At 31.3% G+C, this 19,188-nt stretch overlaps 1 protein-coding gene across 1 annotated transcript in view; it reads right to left on the reverse strand.

The window, feature by feature from the left end:
• Positions 1–19,188, reverse strand: part of LOC114938349 (uncharacterized) — a 204,956-nt gene that overhangs the window by 14,417 nt on the left and 171,351 nt on the right. The window contains 1 exon segment of the mRNA XM_085481137.1: positions 3,675–3,797. Coding sequence (XP_085337263.1) covers positions 3,675–3,797 — 123 coding nt within the window.

Raw genomic sequence — 19,188 nt, forward strand, 5'->3', positions numbered from 1 at the left:
TAATTGCTGAAATATTTTTATTTTAATTTAATATAGTATACTTTTAGATGAAATTTGTAAAATTTTATTTGCCAGGAATATTCTTTTAAAAAGAATATTTACATGTAATGATGAACGATGAAAATAATACGCTTTCAAAGTCAAGTCATATAATGAAGACAATATACAGATATATGAGTGTAAGATGTATATATCGGATGCGAATGAAAAATATTATATATTTTTCGTTTATTATAGAATTGAAAGTAAAAAATATATTTAAACTAGTTCAAGAGGAAAAGATATGTCGCAATAATTGCTGAAATATTTTATTTTAATTTAATATAGTATACTTAGATGAAATTTGTAAAATTTTATTTGCCAGGAATATACTTTTAAGAAGAATATTTACATGTAATAATGAACGATGAAAATAATACGCTTTCAAAGTCAAGTCATATAATGAAGACAATATACAGATATATGAGTGTAAGATGTATATATCGGATGCGAATGAAAAATATTATATATTTTTCGTTTATTGTAGAATTGAAAGTAAAAAATATATTTAAACTAGTTCAAGAGGAAAAGATATGTCGCAATAATTGCTTGAATAATTTTATTTTAATTTAATATAGTATACTTAGATGAAATTTGTAAAATTTTATTTGCCAGGAATATTATTTTAAGAAGAATATTTACATGTAATGATGAACGATGAAAATAATACGCTTTCAAAGTCAAGTCATATAATGAGAATAATATACAGATATATGAGTGTAAGATGCATATATCGAATGTGAATGAAAAATATAATATATAATGGAAAGTAAAACATATTTTAACTAGTTAAAGAGGAAAAGATATGTCAATAATTATTTAAATAATTTTATTTTAATTTAACATATAGTATACTTAGATGAAATTATAAAATTTTATTTGCCAGAAATATTCTTTTAAGAAGAATATTGATATGTAATGATGAATAATGAAAATGAAAAATGTAATCTTTTTGCTGAAAAGAGAAGTATTAAAAATTACATAAAATAGCCATACTTACAACGAGTTTCACAGAAGACTGGTATACACGTTCGCGACACGCGTATACTTTCGACGAATCGGAAAATCGATATAACGACGTATACTTCATGTTTTACCGTTACAGGACACGATACTCGTAAGTAACGCGAGTAATAAGAAAAACTTTTATGAGGGGCATTAAATTTTTAATAAATCGATCGTACAATATGTGGTTTCGCGGAAAACAATAGCGAAAAACTAGACATGTGAATTATTGCCGTTTCGACATTTCGATCAATAAATTCTGTGAAAATTATATTAAAATTATAGCTGCACAATTAATACGCACAAAATAAATTGTGAAAAGTCATGTAGCGCTAAAAATATTAAATCTAAATATTCATAATAAGAATATTTTTAATATTTATCTATTGTGATTAAAATATAGAATTTTTTATTATTATAGATTATATTTTTTATCTCTAAATTTTGTATATTTCTTTCTAATCAATATATGAATATTTAGATTTAAAATAATTTTAGCGCTAAATCACCTTTCACATAATTCACTTTGTATCGTAATTCTGCAGCAAAGATTTTAATATAACTTTCGCAAAATATACACACATACACAGAATCAGATAAATGTATAAAAACAATATTTTGATGAAAATAGCTGAGCCAACTAAAATACAATTTTCATAAATATTATAAAGTATAAAATTTTGTGAAAATCGTGCTATAAATTATATACTTAGAAAATCGAAATTATTTTCTTTATTGCGAAAAATAATTTTAATAAATATCTTCGATTTTAGAATTTAATTGAACATCTCATATAAATTTAAATATCTATTTTAACTTTCCATTATACATTTTTCTTTTTGCGTCCAATATATGTGTATATGTACATATATTTTGTTACTATATCAGTGAAATAGTACGATTAATCGTCTGAAAATGGAAATCGAAAATCGTGAAAGGAAAATACGGCGAATTAAATAAAATATCAATAGAATGTGCTAAATTTCTGTGGAAGCGAGTATTATGCGACAAATTGGTAATTTATTCCGCTACTATATTTCGAGTCTATGCATAGATACCAGTCATGAATACGCGGCAATTAACCTCTTCAGATATATGTCGATGAGCGCGTACTTTCGGCCATTAACATAAATATTATGTTAATTCAGTTCGCGTGCATTTGGCAAGCATTTAACTGTCGCAAAATTGTAACAATTTCCACGTAAGTACAAAAATCGGGAAAAAAACATTAACGCTTTATCATTACAAGCAGACGATAAATCATGTTTTTATCCATCGGGTGGAAAATGAAATCTATCTTTATTCCCTGAAAGAAATAAAATTTGCATTCTCTTTCTTCGCGAGTTACGTGAAAATTAATTTTCCTGTAAACGAAATTATTGCCGTGTGTTGTATATTTCAAATAAATTTCGAGTCTTTATATTTCTGTAAATATGATTCACGAATATAAAAAAAGTTAATTTCCTTTAATCGCTTCATTCCTAATTAAAATTGTTCGCGCGATAGTAGCTTTTGATATGACGTAAAGAGCATTATTTTTCTGAAATTCGCATTTTCTCTGTTTATTATCTGTTTGATACTTGAAATTAATAGCATGGCTAACCGCACTAAATCATGCGAGATTATATCTCCGCGATCTAAATCGCTTTGCTCATTAAATATAGCGTGTCTCAAAAGATATGTGCACAAAGTTGCTTGATATACGATACGGCCTGATGGCGAACATATTGATTTCATGTTAACTAGCACATTATTACCGTCTATACTGCTAATTATCAACATCCGAAATAATAGCGTACGCGATGCAATACATTAACCCGAAATTTGGATGCTACTTTCACACTTTTCAAGATAATTTGCACCTCCTTACCTGATTTATACACTTAGATTAGTAATACTACTTTGATGATATTATACTTGTTTACTCATCCTCCTTTAAATCTTTAAGTCTACAAAATTTGTCTTAATACTACTTTGAAGCTAGATGCTCTTTGTTATTTTGAGAATTAAAGTAGGCTTTTTTAAATATAAACGCTATAAGGTACATTTAATCAAATCTCTAATGATCTTTTATCTTCTACACGAATATATATTTTATTAATAAATTTTTAATTTATAATTTTTTATATACATTTATTAATTATATTAATAAAATTATAATGAACAAAATAATAAATAGTAATAATAAATAAAAAACACATTAAATAATGCCAAACATAATTTTATTCATTGAACATAATTTAATATTACACATAAAACTATTATAATTAAATATTAAAACATTAAAATTATACATAAAATAATTGTTTATATTTTGAAAATAAATTATTATAATTCAGTTAATGTAGTAGATGAATCTAAAACATAAAAAAGATAATAATTAAATATAAATAAATAATTTTTATATTTATTTATTAATCGTTAACGATCAAATCGTTCTAGCATAAGATGTAGAGATTATTAAATCATTTTACATATAATTTAATCTAACCGCGAATATTATATAATTATATAATTTTCAAAATTATGATTAATGTTTTTAAATAGTTGAAATTCTTAACAAATAAAGAGGATAAAATTTTTCAAAAGAGTCGACAGTCAGAAATGAAACCGCGGTAATTAGAACTTACTGGCACAGAGGGTAGAGGTGGCCTCGTCAGATCCGTCACCACAATGATTCACACCGTCACAAAGGAGATCCGTCTCGATGCAGAATTCATTCTGAGTGCATCGGAAATCCTTGCAGGTATGCTCTGCAAAATGACAGAATTTTCATTAATGCGCAAAGAAAGCTTATTTCTCTGTTACTCTTCACATTTCTATGATTCACAATATGAATGCACATTTTATTTCTATTTTATTCTATTTGAAAAAAATGCTAATTATGCTAATAAGAAAAATATATTTTACAGTAAGAAGTATATCAAAATATATTTTGTTTCTATTTTATTTTATTTTGAGACAAATATTAATTACATCTCGTTAATTACATCTTCTATATTTTTTAAATTTATCTTCATCTAATAAATATAAATGTGTGTGTGTGTGTGTGTGTTTGAAGTTTAATTAATGCGAAACGCATTAAAGGCCACAGTGAAAAAAATTATATACTTTCTTTACCCGCCCTCTGTGTATCGCGCGAATGACCTCGTCGAAGGGTTGTACACCCCTCGTGCTGAGCACACTCTCCGATAAGCGTCGAAACTTCAATGACAGGCTATTTTAAGAACACCCGAGAAGTTCGCGTACAGTCTTCCACGTAATTCTTCGCGAAGCAGAAATATTCCCAGTCGTTTTATACGTGCGAGTATTTTTGAAAAATAAGTTTTCTTTATACGATGAACAGTTTCAAAGAAGAAACATAATTTTGTTAATTAAGGGCGAATGAAATAAAATATCCACGTTGGAATGATGTAATTACTTTTGAAGGAAATATATTTTTCACGCATAATTAAAAAATGAAGAAGTAAAGGTAAATTAATCAGACTGACAGTTAATAAATTAATCAAGACTAAAGAATGTATATAGAAATTATATTAAATTATTGAAAAAATATTTTTAAAAACTATAAGAGAACGTGTGTGACAAGAATAATATTTTATTCAATGGAAATTATATTTTCTCTTATTGATTTTTCAGTGTAGAGAAATATTTTTATAAAAGAGAGAGAGAGAGAGAGAGAGAGCTTAATGTAATAATACTAGGATGAAATTTAAATAAGAAATAATTTTCGATATTACTCGTAAAAAAAATGCAAAAGTCCTACTTCCATTCAATTTTAATCGAAAGAGAGAGTCTTTTACGAAAGATAAATATATATATATTATATATAGGTTTTACGCTCTTAATATATTTAAATATATAACGTAATAAATTTAGATTGCACTTCGACTATAGCTAGTACATTATTGCTAGCTTAATGAACGAATGTCGATGCACTCTATTAAAAAACGAATTTAATGAGATGTCCGATGAGATTGCGGGATAATACAATTAATTACCTGACGTGCAATTTGAATATCGGCCCATCTGCTAGATTACAATTCATCGTGCTATTTAATATGAAATTACTGGCGATCGAGACCAGATAGATAGATAGATTCGTCCGTCCTCGCTTTGCGAGGGAAATTAGCTACAACCAGGTGCGGATATAAAAGCAACTGTCTGATTTAATTACAACGATGAGTTCAGGAGCAAACGAAGACTCGTACTCGATATAAAGGCATTCGCGCGCGCGATTTAATTACAACGATCGCGCTTGAAACTCGAGTTTGGCATTAAGCTAATGGCTTCGATAAGTTTACCCTTTTACTAATGAAATCTTGAGTTCCGTAAATGCTTTTGCACACCGCACACGGCAAATTAAACTGTTCTTTATCGATATTTAATTTGTCAGGAGAGAGAGAGAGAGAGAGAGCGATGTTTAACATTTACTTGTTTTTTTTTAAGTGCGCTCTTTGGTGACGAAAATATTTATTATTTCTTGTGAAATTAATTTAATTCCGTTATTATCATTCGCGATTGTTAACATTTATTATCAATTTGATCAGGGGATTAATATTTTTATTTCGTTGTAACGTGGTGTGACAACGATATATATTAAACTATCTAACAATAAGTCAAATTATCAGAAAACAATCAATTGTATGGAATTAATTACTAATTTTTCTTGCTATTTTTGGTTGTCAACGTGCGACAACGTGAATCGATGGCTAGCTGTAATTCCCGCATTGTATTTTACAACAAGAATACCTCGAGTATTCGATATTTACGCTTTTGAGCAATTTTCAATCGAACGGAAAGCACATTTCTGCCGCATTCTTGGGCATCGAACCGCCGTAATTCTTGAGACATCTGGTCTAATTACGGTCCAACTCGTGGAATGCGAGTAATAACGAACGATAACTTTTACCGATCGTGAAAAAGCGCACGTTGGACGGCGAAGACGGCGATTCTCCGCGTTCTCTACTTGCTGGCAATTATAACTCTTCGAGGTCTTCTCTCTGGGATCGCGTAGGGCAGGCGATAAAAGGATCGACGACGATTTTCGGAAAGATAGGAGAACGCTTTAGAAAAAACCCCGCAGACGGTCGTAATTTTATGTAATTTAATAGTTGAGAGATTCTTTCCCTTTTTCCTTCCATATTCGAACTTTCATATGATTCGCCGTGATTTCGGGAGAATTTTTCCCGACAAAAAGAGAGGGAAATAACGTTTAATAGCGATTCAAGATAATGGAAGGTCATTTTATTCCCGAGAATCGCAGGATATATGTCAAACGCAGAATCCTTTTCGCTCTGTGATTCGGAGATTATAAATAATCGGACACTTCTCGGTGCTGCAAAAAAAAAAATAAAATAAAATAAAATTGCGCGTTTACGATTTTAACGATTGCAAAAATCACGTGAGGCCAGCGAAATGAAGAGAGAAAAAGAGCGAGACAGGGAAGTGGCAGGAAACGATTGTATGTACCGAAACACCCGCGACAGAGTCAATGTTTAACCTCACGGATTGGCCAATCATTTAACGTCGGACACCGGTAGACGCCGCATACACGCACAAATATGCTCAATACCGATGAAATTAACAGTCGCGGCTGGGTAAACAGATGCGCAGTCACGCTGTCTCGCTCATGTGCAGCAATACCAAGTGTTGTGCGCGCATTGACACGTGCGTGCACGCGCATTTGCACAAGCTTATAGGCTTGGCGGATTCTCGCACGTGCACATAACTGAAAACCGGGAATGTGGTAGCTATAGGAAATTTGCTCGCACCATAGAAGCGATTTTTATCGGTGGCGGCATGTCTCGTATTTTCAGGGAATTTTAAAATTCCCCACTTTTGAAAAATTAGGGACTTCTTATGGAATTTGATTGGGATTTAAAAATTTTTTTTTTTTTTTTTTTTTTTTTTTTTTTTTTCAATTACCCCTTTGATAAATAATTTTACTCTTATTTAACACTTTACTTGTATCTTTGTAAGATTTAAGTTTTTATTAAAATTTCAGTGATTTTTTTTTTTTGACGATGATCTATTTTTAGAGCTTTTATCTAAGTTTCATAGACAATTGTATATACATATATATATATATTACATTAATAAAAATATAATAAAATATATTTATGAATGAAAAATTTAAAATCTCGCTATCGCTTCGCGGTGCACACATATTTCACATTTTTTGAGTTTGCAATATTCGATAAGCGAGATAAAAGATGACCATATGTCTGATATATGCAGGAACAAAAATTAATTATATTATTAAATAAAGAGATGAAATATCAAAGGTAATTTTCGCATCGGCGTAAGAGCACCATCAACTCTTTGTAATAAAGCGAAATTCACCTTTTGTCTCCCGGGGGAGGACCTCATTAAATTCTGCCGTGAGATATAATATACTTACACGCGAAAGCATATGACAGTAGTATAGCATGCCAACGTTACATAAATGACATTTTTTTAATCTTTTGAGGAACATGCAATTTTATAATTTATAGCATATCTTATCATTTTGTTACCACATAGATTTATTTAACAAAATGCAGACACATGAGATTATTTGTATCCAAATACACGAATGCTTTTGTAAGAATTTTGTAAATATTATAGTGTTTTGCAAAAATTTCTTCCGTAAGTTGAGAAATACATCTCGGGACTTTTAAAGCAGACATTTTTAGAGATTGTAAAATGCAAATTGTGGCTGTGTATTTTTGTAAGAGAAAGAATATTCCACGTTTGCAGAATGCAAATGATACGTTTCAAGCGAGCGATATTATATTGCCTAATTTTCGATTCTGCACTTCTCTCTCTCTCTCGTTTTATTTTTTTTATGTTCCACTCGCCATAAAGCTTTTTATAGGGATGTGCATTATGAACATATTCTCGTTCGGCCAATGCCATTAGTAAGAACGACGCACTCTGTGCGCGTGGTTTGCGTATACTGCAACACGCAAGTCGATTCTTTTTTATCCTTTATGCCGCGTGTATCTGTCGTTGACAGGATGTTGCACTGGACGATGCACGACCGAGCTAAAAGTGCGAAACTAATGGACTCATGCATTTCCATTAGCCGTCAGAGATTCATTATACATTGATCACGTTCACTATGGGCCATTAAATCGCGAACACTTGCAGAAGATTGAATTTTCTAAAACAGTCTACACATTTTATTCATAACTGACTTTTTTTTTCCAATATTAATATCTATTTGTCATTTGAAAAAAGATGCATTACTCATCGCGATTGCGAAGAGAAACGTTATTGCACATAAATCCATTTGAAGGATTTTATCTTCTGAAAAAATGAATCCCTCGGTCATCGGATGTATCTGTTTCGTTGACGAACCGTTCTCACTGTTCGCGAAAAATGCATCTTTTTTCAGGGCTGTCAAAATCTGACGAATTATTTTATCGCGCGAAAATTGAGCGAGAGAAGGAAAACGTCATCTCCACTTTTTTACATACATACATCATCCGCTTCGCTTCGCGTTTAGTCTTATCCGCGTGACAATCCGCTCGTAAGATTGAAGCCGGATCGCGTGAGAAGGGTTGCATGTGCCGTTAAACCGCAATCGGCGCACGTTTACGATAATGACGCCGATGACGACGTTCACGACGGTAATGATGATAATCCCGCGATCCCGTTACTAGCGTACGCGAATGACAGCCCGGTTTTATTGTTACCGACGAATTCGATGTGACATACGTTTATTCAATTTCGAAATGACTTGAGAAATGTTAGTATAAGATTTATCTGGCTTGAGAATTTCTAACACGTGATCGCAGATATCATATAAATGATTGATCACACAATTTAAAAACTTTTTTTTTGAAGATGAAAAAGTAATTATATTCTGTTGTTTTTTGATGAATACAATTCCGGTTTACAAATTGCTTTATTACATTAAATTTTGAAAAATTTATAATTAGTTGCAGAGAAGATAGAATTATATTTTAACACATTATTAAGTAATTTCGTTATAATTTAACTTATTATAAGGGAAATTAACATTTATGATAATTTATGTTAAAGCAATTTTGTTATTAAAGGAATCATATAATTAAATATGTTATCTAAACTTTTTAAGCTCTAAAGAATATTTTTATTGTATCAGTTGCAGTTAATAAAATATTCATAGCGAAATGAGGTTTATTAAAAACAGAAAAGTTGCAAATTAAAACTTTAGGATCAAATAATGTTCAATCATGTCCATTCAAAAGAGATTTTTATATATCATTAAATATGCGAATTTAATATTAAAATTAACAAATTTAAAATTTATAGACAAATTTTTGCAAAAATTCAAACATTTTAAATTTTACATCCATTCTATTAAATCAGTTATTTTTAAATTCTCAATTTTAACATCAGATTCGTATTCAGCGATTTAAAAAATTTATATTTGAATAAACATAATTGAAAAATATTTGGTAGAATCTCAATAATCTAGATCGCACCAGATCCTATATTTAGCATATTTATGAATATACTATTAACTATAATTGATACAATAAATTTTTTTAGAGTTGAAGAGTCTTAATATATTTAACTTTTATTTAATTAAAACTTTTATTACACATTTAATTTTTATTGTATTAAAACTTTAACATGTCAGATTGAATAACATTTGCTTTGCAAATTTAACTATACATTTCTAAAATTGTAACGCGATGGAGCAAAAACCGAAATTGAAATTCGATAATTAATTCGATAATCGAAAAAACGAGAAACGGTTATTCTCTTTTTGTGTTTTTTTTATTTTTTTTTTTATTTTTGGTTTTCGTTGAACTGTGTTATGTTTGAAATTGATTAAAAACTGATAAGAAAAGAATCAAAGTATTTTTTATTGTGCAGTTATGCAAAAATAAAAATATACGAGTATGTATAAATATTTACACATCGCCATATTATTATTATGATGCCACATTATCTCTCCCTTTCAATCATTACTCTGTTTATATTAATGATTAATGCACGATGCTTTAAAAACTATTACAGAAGTTCGCAAGCCCGATGACTCTGCGACATCACTGTTTTGCCTGTATACATAATATATTAACTTCTTAGCATAGAAATTATTTAAAAGCAAAAAATCCTCAATATAAATCTTACTACATCGAGAAAATAAATTGCTCAGATACTTATTTAAAGAGCAAACGAAAGCGTCGAAAACGAATTTAAACGTGTCACGAAACGTCGTGCAACCAATGTAACATAAATAATCTCGATGTGATGTACCAAATATAGCACGGAATCTGTTCCATCGTTTAATTAACTTTTTTTATGATTTCCTTCGTCTATTTTTAATAAAAATACTAATTTCATTTTTTTTTTTTTTTTTTTTTTTTAAGTAAAATGTTTTCTCTAAAATACTCGCGATACAAAGAGGCAAACTAGAAAAAAAAGATTATTCGATTATTTAATTAGATTAAGATGATTTAATTGGAAAAAGGGAGGGTAGGAATGCAGCGCGCGTTTATGCTTGAACGCACGTCTATTAATTTCGCAACGATGTGTAATCGCGCGTTCCACGGACGTAAAATCCATTCCGGTATAGTGGGCGCGGTTTCGTATTACAAATACGCCTCGTGTCTCGCCGTTCTGTTGCGGTGGTTCGCGTTACAGAAGCATCATGCAAATGCATAAACACATTATTTGCTTATACGACCGGGGCGAAATTCTGCCTTTGCGCAAACGACGAGGAACAATAAGCGCGAACGGAAAGGATCGCGTAATTCTGACAGAGAAAGACTCGGATAATTAAAGCACTTGACTTTCACGCTTATTGTTAACCAAAGGGAAACTTTTGGAAACGTCTCTTCCTGTTTTGGACATTATTTTATATAAATGTATATCACGATAAATCATCTCTATTCAAGTCAGAGTTAAGATATCTGAATTAAGAGTCGAGATTTTTACTAATGTTGAAAAAAGTCTCTTATTTATTTATTTTAATTAAATTAAATTTTATTTAAATCTGAATGATTTTATGATATCAGATTTTGTGAATCTTTAACATAATTTCTTTCAAAAAATTTTCATGCGAGATTTTATTGTTGATTAACAGTCTTTTCATTAATTTTACATTTTTTCGTACTTCAGAAATGATGTTAAAAATATATCTATAAAGATTCATAAAATCGAAGAGGAGTTCTTTTCTCATTCCTACGTAACCATTCGAGAATTATCGTAGATTAATTTTAATTCGGAAAAATTATAATTTAATCAGCAATAGTAAAATCTCGCATAAAAATTTTTCGAAACAAATTATGTTAAAGATAAATTTAAAGATTCACAAAATCTGAATTCATAAAATCATTCAGATTTATGAAAATTAAATAAATCTCATCTTAATCTAATTAAATAATCGAATAATCTTTTTTTTCTAGTTTGCCTCTTTGTATCGCAAGTATTTTAGAGAAAACATTTTACTTAAAAAAAAAAATAAATAAAATTAGTATTTTTAATAAAAATGGATAAAGGAAATCATAAAAAAAGTTAATTAAACGATGGAACAGATTCCGTGCTATATTTGGTACATCACATCGAGATTATTTATGTTACATTGGTTGCACGACGTTTCGTGACACGTTTAAATTCGTTTTCGACGCTTTCGTTTGCTCTTTAAATAAGTATCTGAGCAATTTATTTTCTCGATAAGTACGAAAAAATTTAAATAAATAAATAAAAGACTTTTTTCATTAAAAATCCCTTCGAATATAAAGTGCTAAGAGTGGCGTGTCTACGATTAAGCTGCGTTCCTGAGCTTGAAGGAACCACGGACAAAGAAAGGTACAAGAGGGCGTTTTACGTGCGTGAGCGCACGAGAATCACCCGTATGGAAATCAACCCTCTCCCTCACATCTTAATTCGCCGTTCTATCACGTGCACGATCACCTCAAGCAACACGCTCACGCGAGCGTGAACTTCCGTAAAAGGGGGATGAGCAGCTTTGGTGCACGCGTGGTTGCGCCGCGTGTACATACCCTCGCGGTGTTTATTTCGCCATCGGCCCCTAATTTCTCTTGGTTCACCCCATTACCGCCGTAAGAGGAGCGCGCTATCGCAAACTCGACGCTGTCAAAACGCTCTCCCTTTCGGCGAGCCATTTAATACCCTCGCGAATCCTCGATCCCGCGGGCGTCTACTTGGTAATAGCCTTAGTGAGATAGCGAACTTGAGGCGGCAAGGTCGCGAACGGGGGAAGATCCTTAAGGTTCAAGAAGCGAGAAGAGATCGGCTTTGAAGGGCGCGAGCGTGCGAGAGGGCTAATGAATTTCTCTTTCGCGCCGGTTGCTTCGAAATTGCTCACCGCCTATTACAGAACGCTCTCTTCGTTAGAGAATCCGCTATTACCGGTCTCCAAGACTGCGGTGTAACTAAGTTTTTAGTGCGACAGAGAACTTATTCTCGCGCGGTGACTTTCACGGTGTTCTTGCAATTTTCATATTTACGTCGGATGAAAATTAAGTAAGAATACAATCAATGTAGTAAAAGAGGCCAGCATAACGAGCATTAAATAGAATGTTAGAATCAGAAATTTATTTAATATATGCAGACGTTTTGACTGCACGCAGTCTTCTTCAGTGTTACATAAATTATCAAGTCATATCTTAACCGCTATTATATTACATTAATATCCTATCGAATTAATAATGTTAGAAATGTGTTACGTGTCGCAATGTGTCATATCTGATGTTTCGTCCATGTTGCAGAATATATTAAATAAATTTCTGATTCTAACATTCTATTTAATGCTCGTCATGCCGGTTTCTTTTACTATGTTGATTGTTTCAACAATATACGAGCGAATATTAAATTTATGTTAATTAAGTAAGAATACGTTCGAGAGAATCAATCTCACACATGGTAAAGATCGATTTTTTTTTACGATGTTATACGCTGAATCTAAATTTATAAAACGTTTTTGAAATCTCTCGAAATGTGGTTTTTATTACCTTTGACAATTCTTATCAAATGAATCCTATGTATAAAATACTTGAAAGAGTTTTAATGAAACCTTGAACATTATATTTTAATATAAAAATATCGAATCTTTTGTTGAAGGTAAAAAATACGACTACACTCATTCAAAATAAAGCGCACTTGACGAATAAAACATACGATAGTTTTACATTAAAGTACAATGTTCAAGCTTTTATTTGAGCTCATTCTGAAATTTCTTGTACGTTGGGTCTGCTACGAATTTTAAAAAAATGGAGAAAAACTCGTTTCTGCGGAGTTTCAATCCCATTTATCTCGTAAATCTGACGTAATAAGCCATTTTACCTTGTAGATTATCATTTAGCGCACAAAAAACCTATAGAAAATTACTCTTCTTTTCCAGACCACAGAAAAAATATAAAATTATGCAGATCTGTACAAATAAATTCTCTTTACCCAAATTATTCACCCAAATATTGCAATTCTTACTGTTCATTATAATCATATATAAATTCACCCAAATTATTTTATATATGATTATAATGAACAGTAAGAATTGCAATTGTTAGCATTATCGAAATGTTTTTTAATTTTTTAATTTTATAATTGACTAATATTATATGACTCCACTGAAGAAGACTGCGTACAGTCGAAACGTTTGTGATTTAATGTATTATTATGTTTTGATGGTTTTAAAATAAAAATTTATAATATTCATTAACATCCGAATAATTTTATGCTCTTTAGTTGGCGTGTACTGACATTAATTTTACAATTTTATTTCGATATATAAGAGCATTATAATTTTTACTAATTTATTATTTTAAATTCTCTTCTCTAATAAAGCACTTAGTTGAATATTTCAATATTTCATATACGCAGTGTCTCACACAGCGAAAAACTATGTCATTTAATAGAAACACACTCTGTTTTTACACCGTCGTGACAGTTTCGACTCGACAATCCTACGCAGTTCTCAATTTATACGCACTTTGTGCGTAAGCTCTCGTTCGTCAGGTAGTAAGTACGTCGTTGCACGAGGTAAACCCCATCGCTGTAAAACGCTCGAGTTTTAAAAGGCCATCTCTCGCGAATGTAAAACGTTTCTCCGAGTCCATTCATTTTCTCGGCTGTTGCTTCGAGAATGACGCTTAAAACTATCACGCGCGAACCGAGGGTGCTGTTGCGGAGAAACGTAAATATTACAAGAATCGCGCTGGCGAGGAACACCTGAGGAAACAATGCGGAATGGCTCTCATAAGGACGGGCAAAAGTCAATATCCGTAGCTCGGTGGAGTCGTAAAAGCGAGGGAAAGAACCGTCTTTCTCGAGTAAATCGCGATCGTACCTCTTCTCTCGTGAAGGCCACAGTAATCCTGTACGAGTCTGAGACTTCATTCATAAATGCATCGCGTGTCTGTAACGTTACATGTGATAGGACCGCAAGGTGCAACAATCGGGGGTTAATGTCCGCGAGTGTCTGACATCTTGCGCTTCCACGCTTGCGTCTAAAATAAAGGGAATGTCAAACACAGCCCAGCAAACACCGATATATAATTGTTACATTGTTATAATAAAACGGAATATAACAGGTAATATAACGTGTACGTTACATGTAACATTCATGTTAGTTGTAATTTCCCACTCATAGATGTAACATTTTAATATAACATATATTACATTGTAGTTATATTGTCATTATATACCAAATAGCACATTGATGTATTGATAAGTCAGTGTTATCTTGGGATATAATGACAATATAACTACAATGTAATATATGTAATATTAAAAATGTTACATCTATGAGTGGGAAATTACAACTAACATATACGTTACATGTAACATGCTTAAATATAATAACATTTATATACTGTGTTTGCTGGGAGGTATCTTATCACCGAGAGATATAGCATCTACATTTAGGCATATTAAGGGGGAAACACCCTAGTTCGAATGAAATGCACCGGTAAATCATGGACCGTCTATATGTACAAATTTTAATTTATTTTTTCGCGCCTATTTCTCCATATGTAAGTTTCGAGATTAATTTATATATGCACTGGAAAAAAAATTTTGTTGGATTAACAAAAATTCTGTTCAAAAATGGACGAAACGGAATTACTAGTTGAATCTACCAGAATTCCTTTTAATGCAACAAGAATCTACCAGAATTCCTTTTAATGTAACAAGCATCTTGTTTGTACAAAAAATCAGCTTGTTGGTGCAAACAAGATATTTGTTGTATTAAAAGGAATTCTGGTAGATTCAACCAGAATTCCGTTTCGTCCATTTTTGAACAGAATTTTTGTTAATCCAACAAAATTTTTTTTTTTAGTGTGGAACTTAGTGATCTCAAACCAAGAGATACAGTTCCGAATAATTAATTTTTCGTGCTTTGGCTCTGTTGACCGATTTAAAAAACATCATATTTATATTCTTAATATTGAGAGCCGATAAAAATATTTCTTTCTGATTTAATTTATTTGTACAATCTTAAACAAATTGTGATATTAAATTGTTTTAATAATAAAATTAAAAGGCTCTGATATATGCAAATTATCTTGTATACAGAATAATTAAAGAGGAATTTCAAAATAATTTTGTTGCGCTTCATATCTGCACGCGTCTGACTCTACGTAGCCCTTTTCCACTTGACTGTATTGAATTCTTTTTTCAATAAACAAATATTGTTAATTACTACATTTAATCTTTCTAACTGGTCTACAATTTTTGCTTTTATTAAGTATAATTATTAAGTGTAGCAATATTTCTCTCTAGAAAATAAATATAAAATTTTAAGTAGTAAGAAGACTAATATAAGAGCCAATAAGTAGAAGAGGTAAATAAAGGCTGATACAAATAGGAGATTGTGATAAAAAACAAAAGCCGATAAGAATTGAAGATTAAGACATAAGAATTTTTTTGTCATTTGGATTTAATAAAAGTGATCCAATGATCAAAACAATGTAATTAAAGCAAATTTCTATATATACAATTTAATTATTTCTACTTACTGCTCGGCTCTTATCAGTATATTTTTTCTACTAAAATTTTTATTCTATTTTTTGAACTTTTTCGTTTTATTAGCATAAATAACTATATCTTTGAATACAGAATCGCCGAATGAATTTTCGATTTTCCCAAGTGCGGGCTTACCCGAAAATTTATAGCCTTTCTATCTAGTAAGAACACTTGAGTTGATAGAATTACTCGCACTAACTTGATAACTTAAAATAGCTCGAAACAGAAGGGTTAAGCTAACGAGACAACCAGCTAGCGCTGTAATGATTGTCTCCGTTATCGTCAATCCGTTCTATCTGTAATGGAAATGTCTACAAGCCGCAGCTTCGTGTACATTTTATGTCAGTGTCGGGACGGAAGACGAAACCGGATTGACTTTAATGTGCGGATTAAAGGGAGCGAATCGAAATCCTGTGGATAATCCTGCTGAGACATAGTCAATTAAATCGAAGCGAAGACCGGTAAAGCTAAGGATCTCCCCATTGGAATTCTTGGAATCGCTCTTCAGGGTTCAACGTTCACCCTGACGGCCCTGACCGACTGGGCGCGACTTTGTTTCGTTTTATCGCTCTCTCTCTCTCTCTCTCTCTTCCTTCCCTGTTCTTTCTTTTTCCCTTTTGTTCGCGCATTCCGACAATATTTATTTTTCGAACAAAAAGAAATTACCTTTTGCCATTGGATTGATTCGTTTTGTACGAACCCTGGGCGCACGGTCCTTTTCAAAGCCATCGAATCGAAAGCTTTTGCTTTACCCACGAAAATAAACGCGAGCGGTTTTTCGTAGAGATTACGCGGACTTTAAAGGTATTAACGGTTTTGGGCGCAATTTATACAGACCGCGTGTGCAATTTAGTTCGATACATTTTTGCGAAGTAAAATGCAGGGAGAAAAGTATGTTTTCTATTTTTATTATGTATCGACTCGAGGCGCTCGCGCGAGAAGAAATAATTCGATTCAAATTCTTTCGTACAAAAATATGCAAAACCATTTTTCTATAAAATTACGAAATATCGGAATTGATACTGCACAAAATGGATTTTGCATATCAACATTTCATACTACGCAAAGTAATAAAAAAATCTCTTTCAATGAAACTAACGATGTACAGATATCGATGAATTTCGCAAAACTTTTAAATAGAATCTCGAAAGCTAAAATATCATCAAATATTTTTAGTTTTAAACTAATAGTCTCTGTATTTATTATATATTTATCATACTTTTTCTCTAGTAGAAACTGTCACTCATTTTAATTTAATTTAACCTGTGCATTTTACCATAAGTAGAACTTATTTTATTCGAAATAAATTTTACTAAAATTGATAACACAGAGAAATGCTGAGATAACGAGATTACCGGTAATAATTACACATAATTATATTTATTTATGATTAAATAATAATTTAACTTTAGTGAAATTGTGTTTAATTAAAAATATAATTAAATAATATGTCATATATAAGCACTGAATAGAACAGGAGACATAAATTTAATGATTATTCATATACATATATTGTGATGTACAAATTAAATCTACATTACAAATGATAAGATGTCATCACTACAGTATATTTATAAATTGCAAATGTGAAATGTAATGGAGTCTGTCGCTGATTAAATTATAATGGTGTTTCGCCTTGCATCGTCCATTTCGGCAAAGTTACATCGAAACTTTTCATGCACTCGACATTCATTTATTCCGCATCGAAAATTAAGTTTCAATTATTACACAAAGTTGGTTTTTGCGATTTACTAGAATCAAATCTGGAAAATAATCGCCAAATAAATCCAGAATATATAATTCTGAGAAAATTAGAAGGAAACTCGAAAGAAAATAAATAACTGCTTTTTTTTAAGTGGAAAATTTATCTTAGTTTCTCTTGAAAAATCTTTCACGTAAATTTGCGTGAAATAATATTTATAAGCTTTAGAACAGGAAACGTATATTTTAAGGTAGGAATAAAGTGAAAAGAATTCTGAACAAGAGACTTCTATTTGATAACGACTAACTTTTAAAAATGATTTCCCTTCACTTTAAAGCAAAGAGTGACTTTGCGCACGTTCCTTTTTACGATTTTCTACGAGGAAAATCATTCAAACGTTATGCCGAAGCTGTGCGTGCTTGCGAAAGCTCTTCGAAAATTAGTATTTCCTCGAGTTGGTCACGCTCGCCCTAGCTACTCACAAAAATTCTATAAATTGAAGTAGAAACACAGAAGTATATTAAAGTTTTCAAGAAACGTCAGCATTGTGAAAAAAATGGATTAATATTATAAAAATAATATCACCTCAATTTTATATATATCAAAGTATATACGTGTGCGAAAATAAAATAAACATGATTTAAAGCCGTTTAACATTGTTTCGCAATTACTTTGTGTGAGATTTATCGCATAGAAAAATATACATAGTTAAGAAATAAATAAAAGATACAGATTCGATGTTGAAGCTTTGATTTAAATGTAATTTCAACTTTCTGGATACGTTGTGCTAAATAAGTGGAATTCTACTATAATTTTACATCGCAGACAACACGTGGAAGCTGACAATATCGACACGTCCATTCCGTGAAACGAGAAAATTGCCGGGTAAAGTGAAACTACCGATGATTGTATGGAATTATCGTATACGAGCGTGCGTGAATAAAACTGCGGAAAATAAGGCACCCTTGGCGCAAATGGGTTAGATAAATAGTAATGTCTCTATAAACCTCAATATTATCGCTCGTGCATGCACTGATAAGAATATTTTAGAAAGAATATGTTTCCTTTATCTTAAAATATTATTAGAGATAAAAAATACAAAATATATCCACCATTTAATTTTATCAATTTTAAGATTCATAATCGCTAATTTTAGACTTGACAAAATTTTTGAAGTAGCTCTTTTTCGCTCATTTTCTTTCTTGCTTCTCCTCTTTTTCTTTTTTATTAAATTAATTCAAATTATTCTGCGATCATTTTATTATCACTCGACGATCACCTGACACTTATAGCATTCCGAATAAAATATTCATCGTTTCATTACACACATGTGTCAGGTTGAAAGAGAGAAATGGCGGAAGGGGAATTATCGATTTCAGACTCGTCAGAGAGCCTCGCCGCTGTCTCCGTGTTCCGACGATAATTCTCGACTTCCGGCCACAGCGTGTACGGTCGAGCGGAAGAGATTGATACGA

This window comes from Nylanderia fulva, unplaced genomic scaffold (genome assembly GCF_048542155.1).
Source record: "Nylanderia fulva isolate GAGA-0341 unplaced genomic scaffold, ASM4854215v1 Scaffold17, whole genome shotgun sequence".
NCBI classification, from domain to species: Eukaryota; Metazoa; Arthropoda; class Insecta; order Hymenoptera; family Formicidae; genus Nylanderia; species Nylanderia fulva.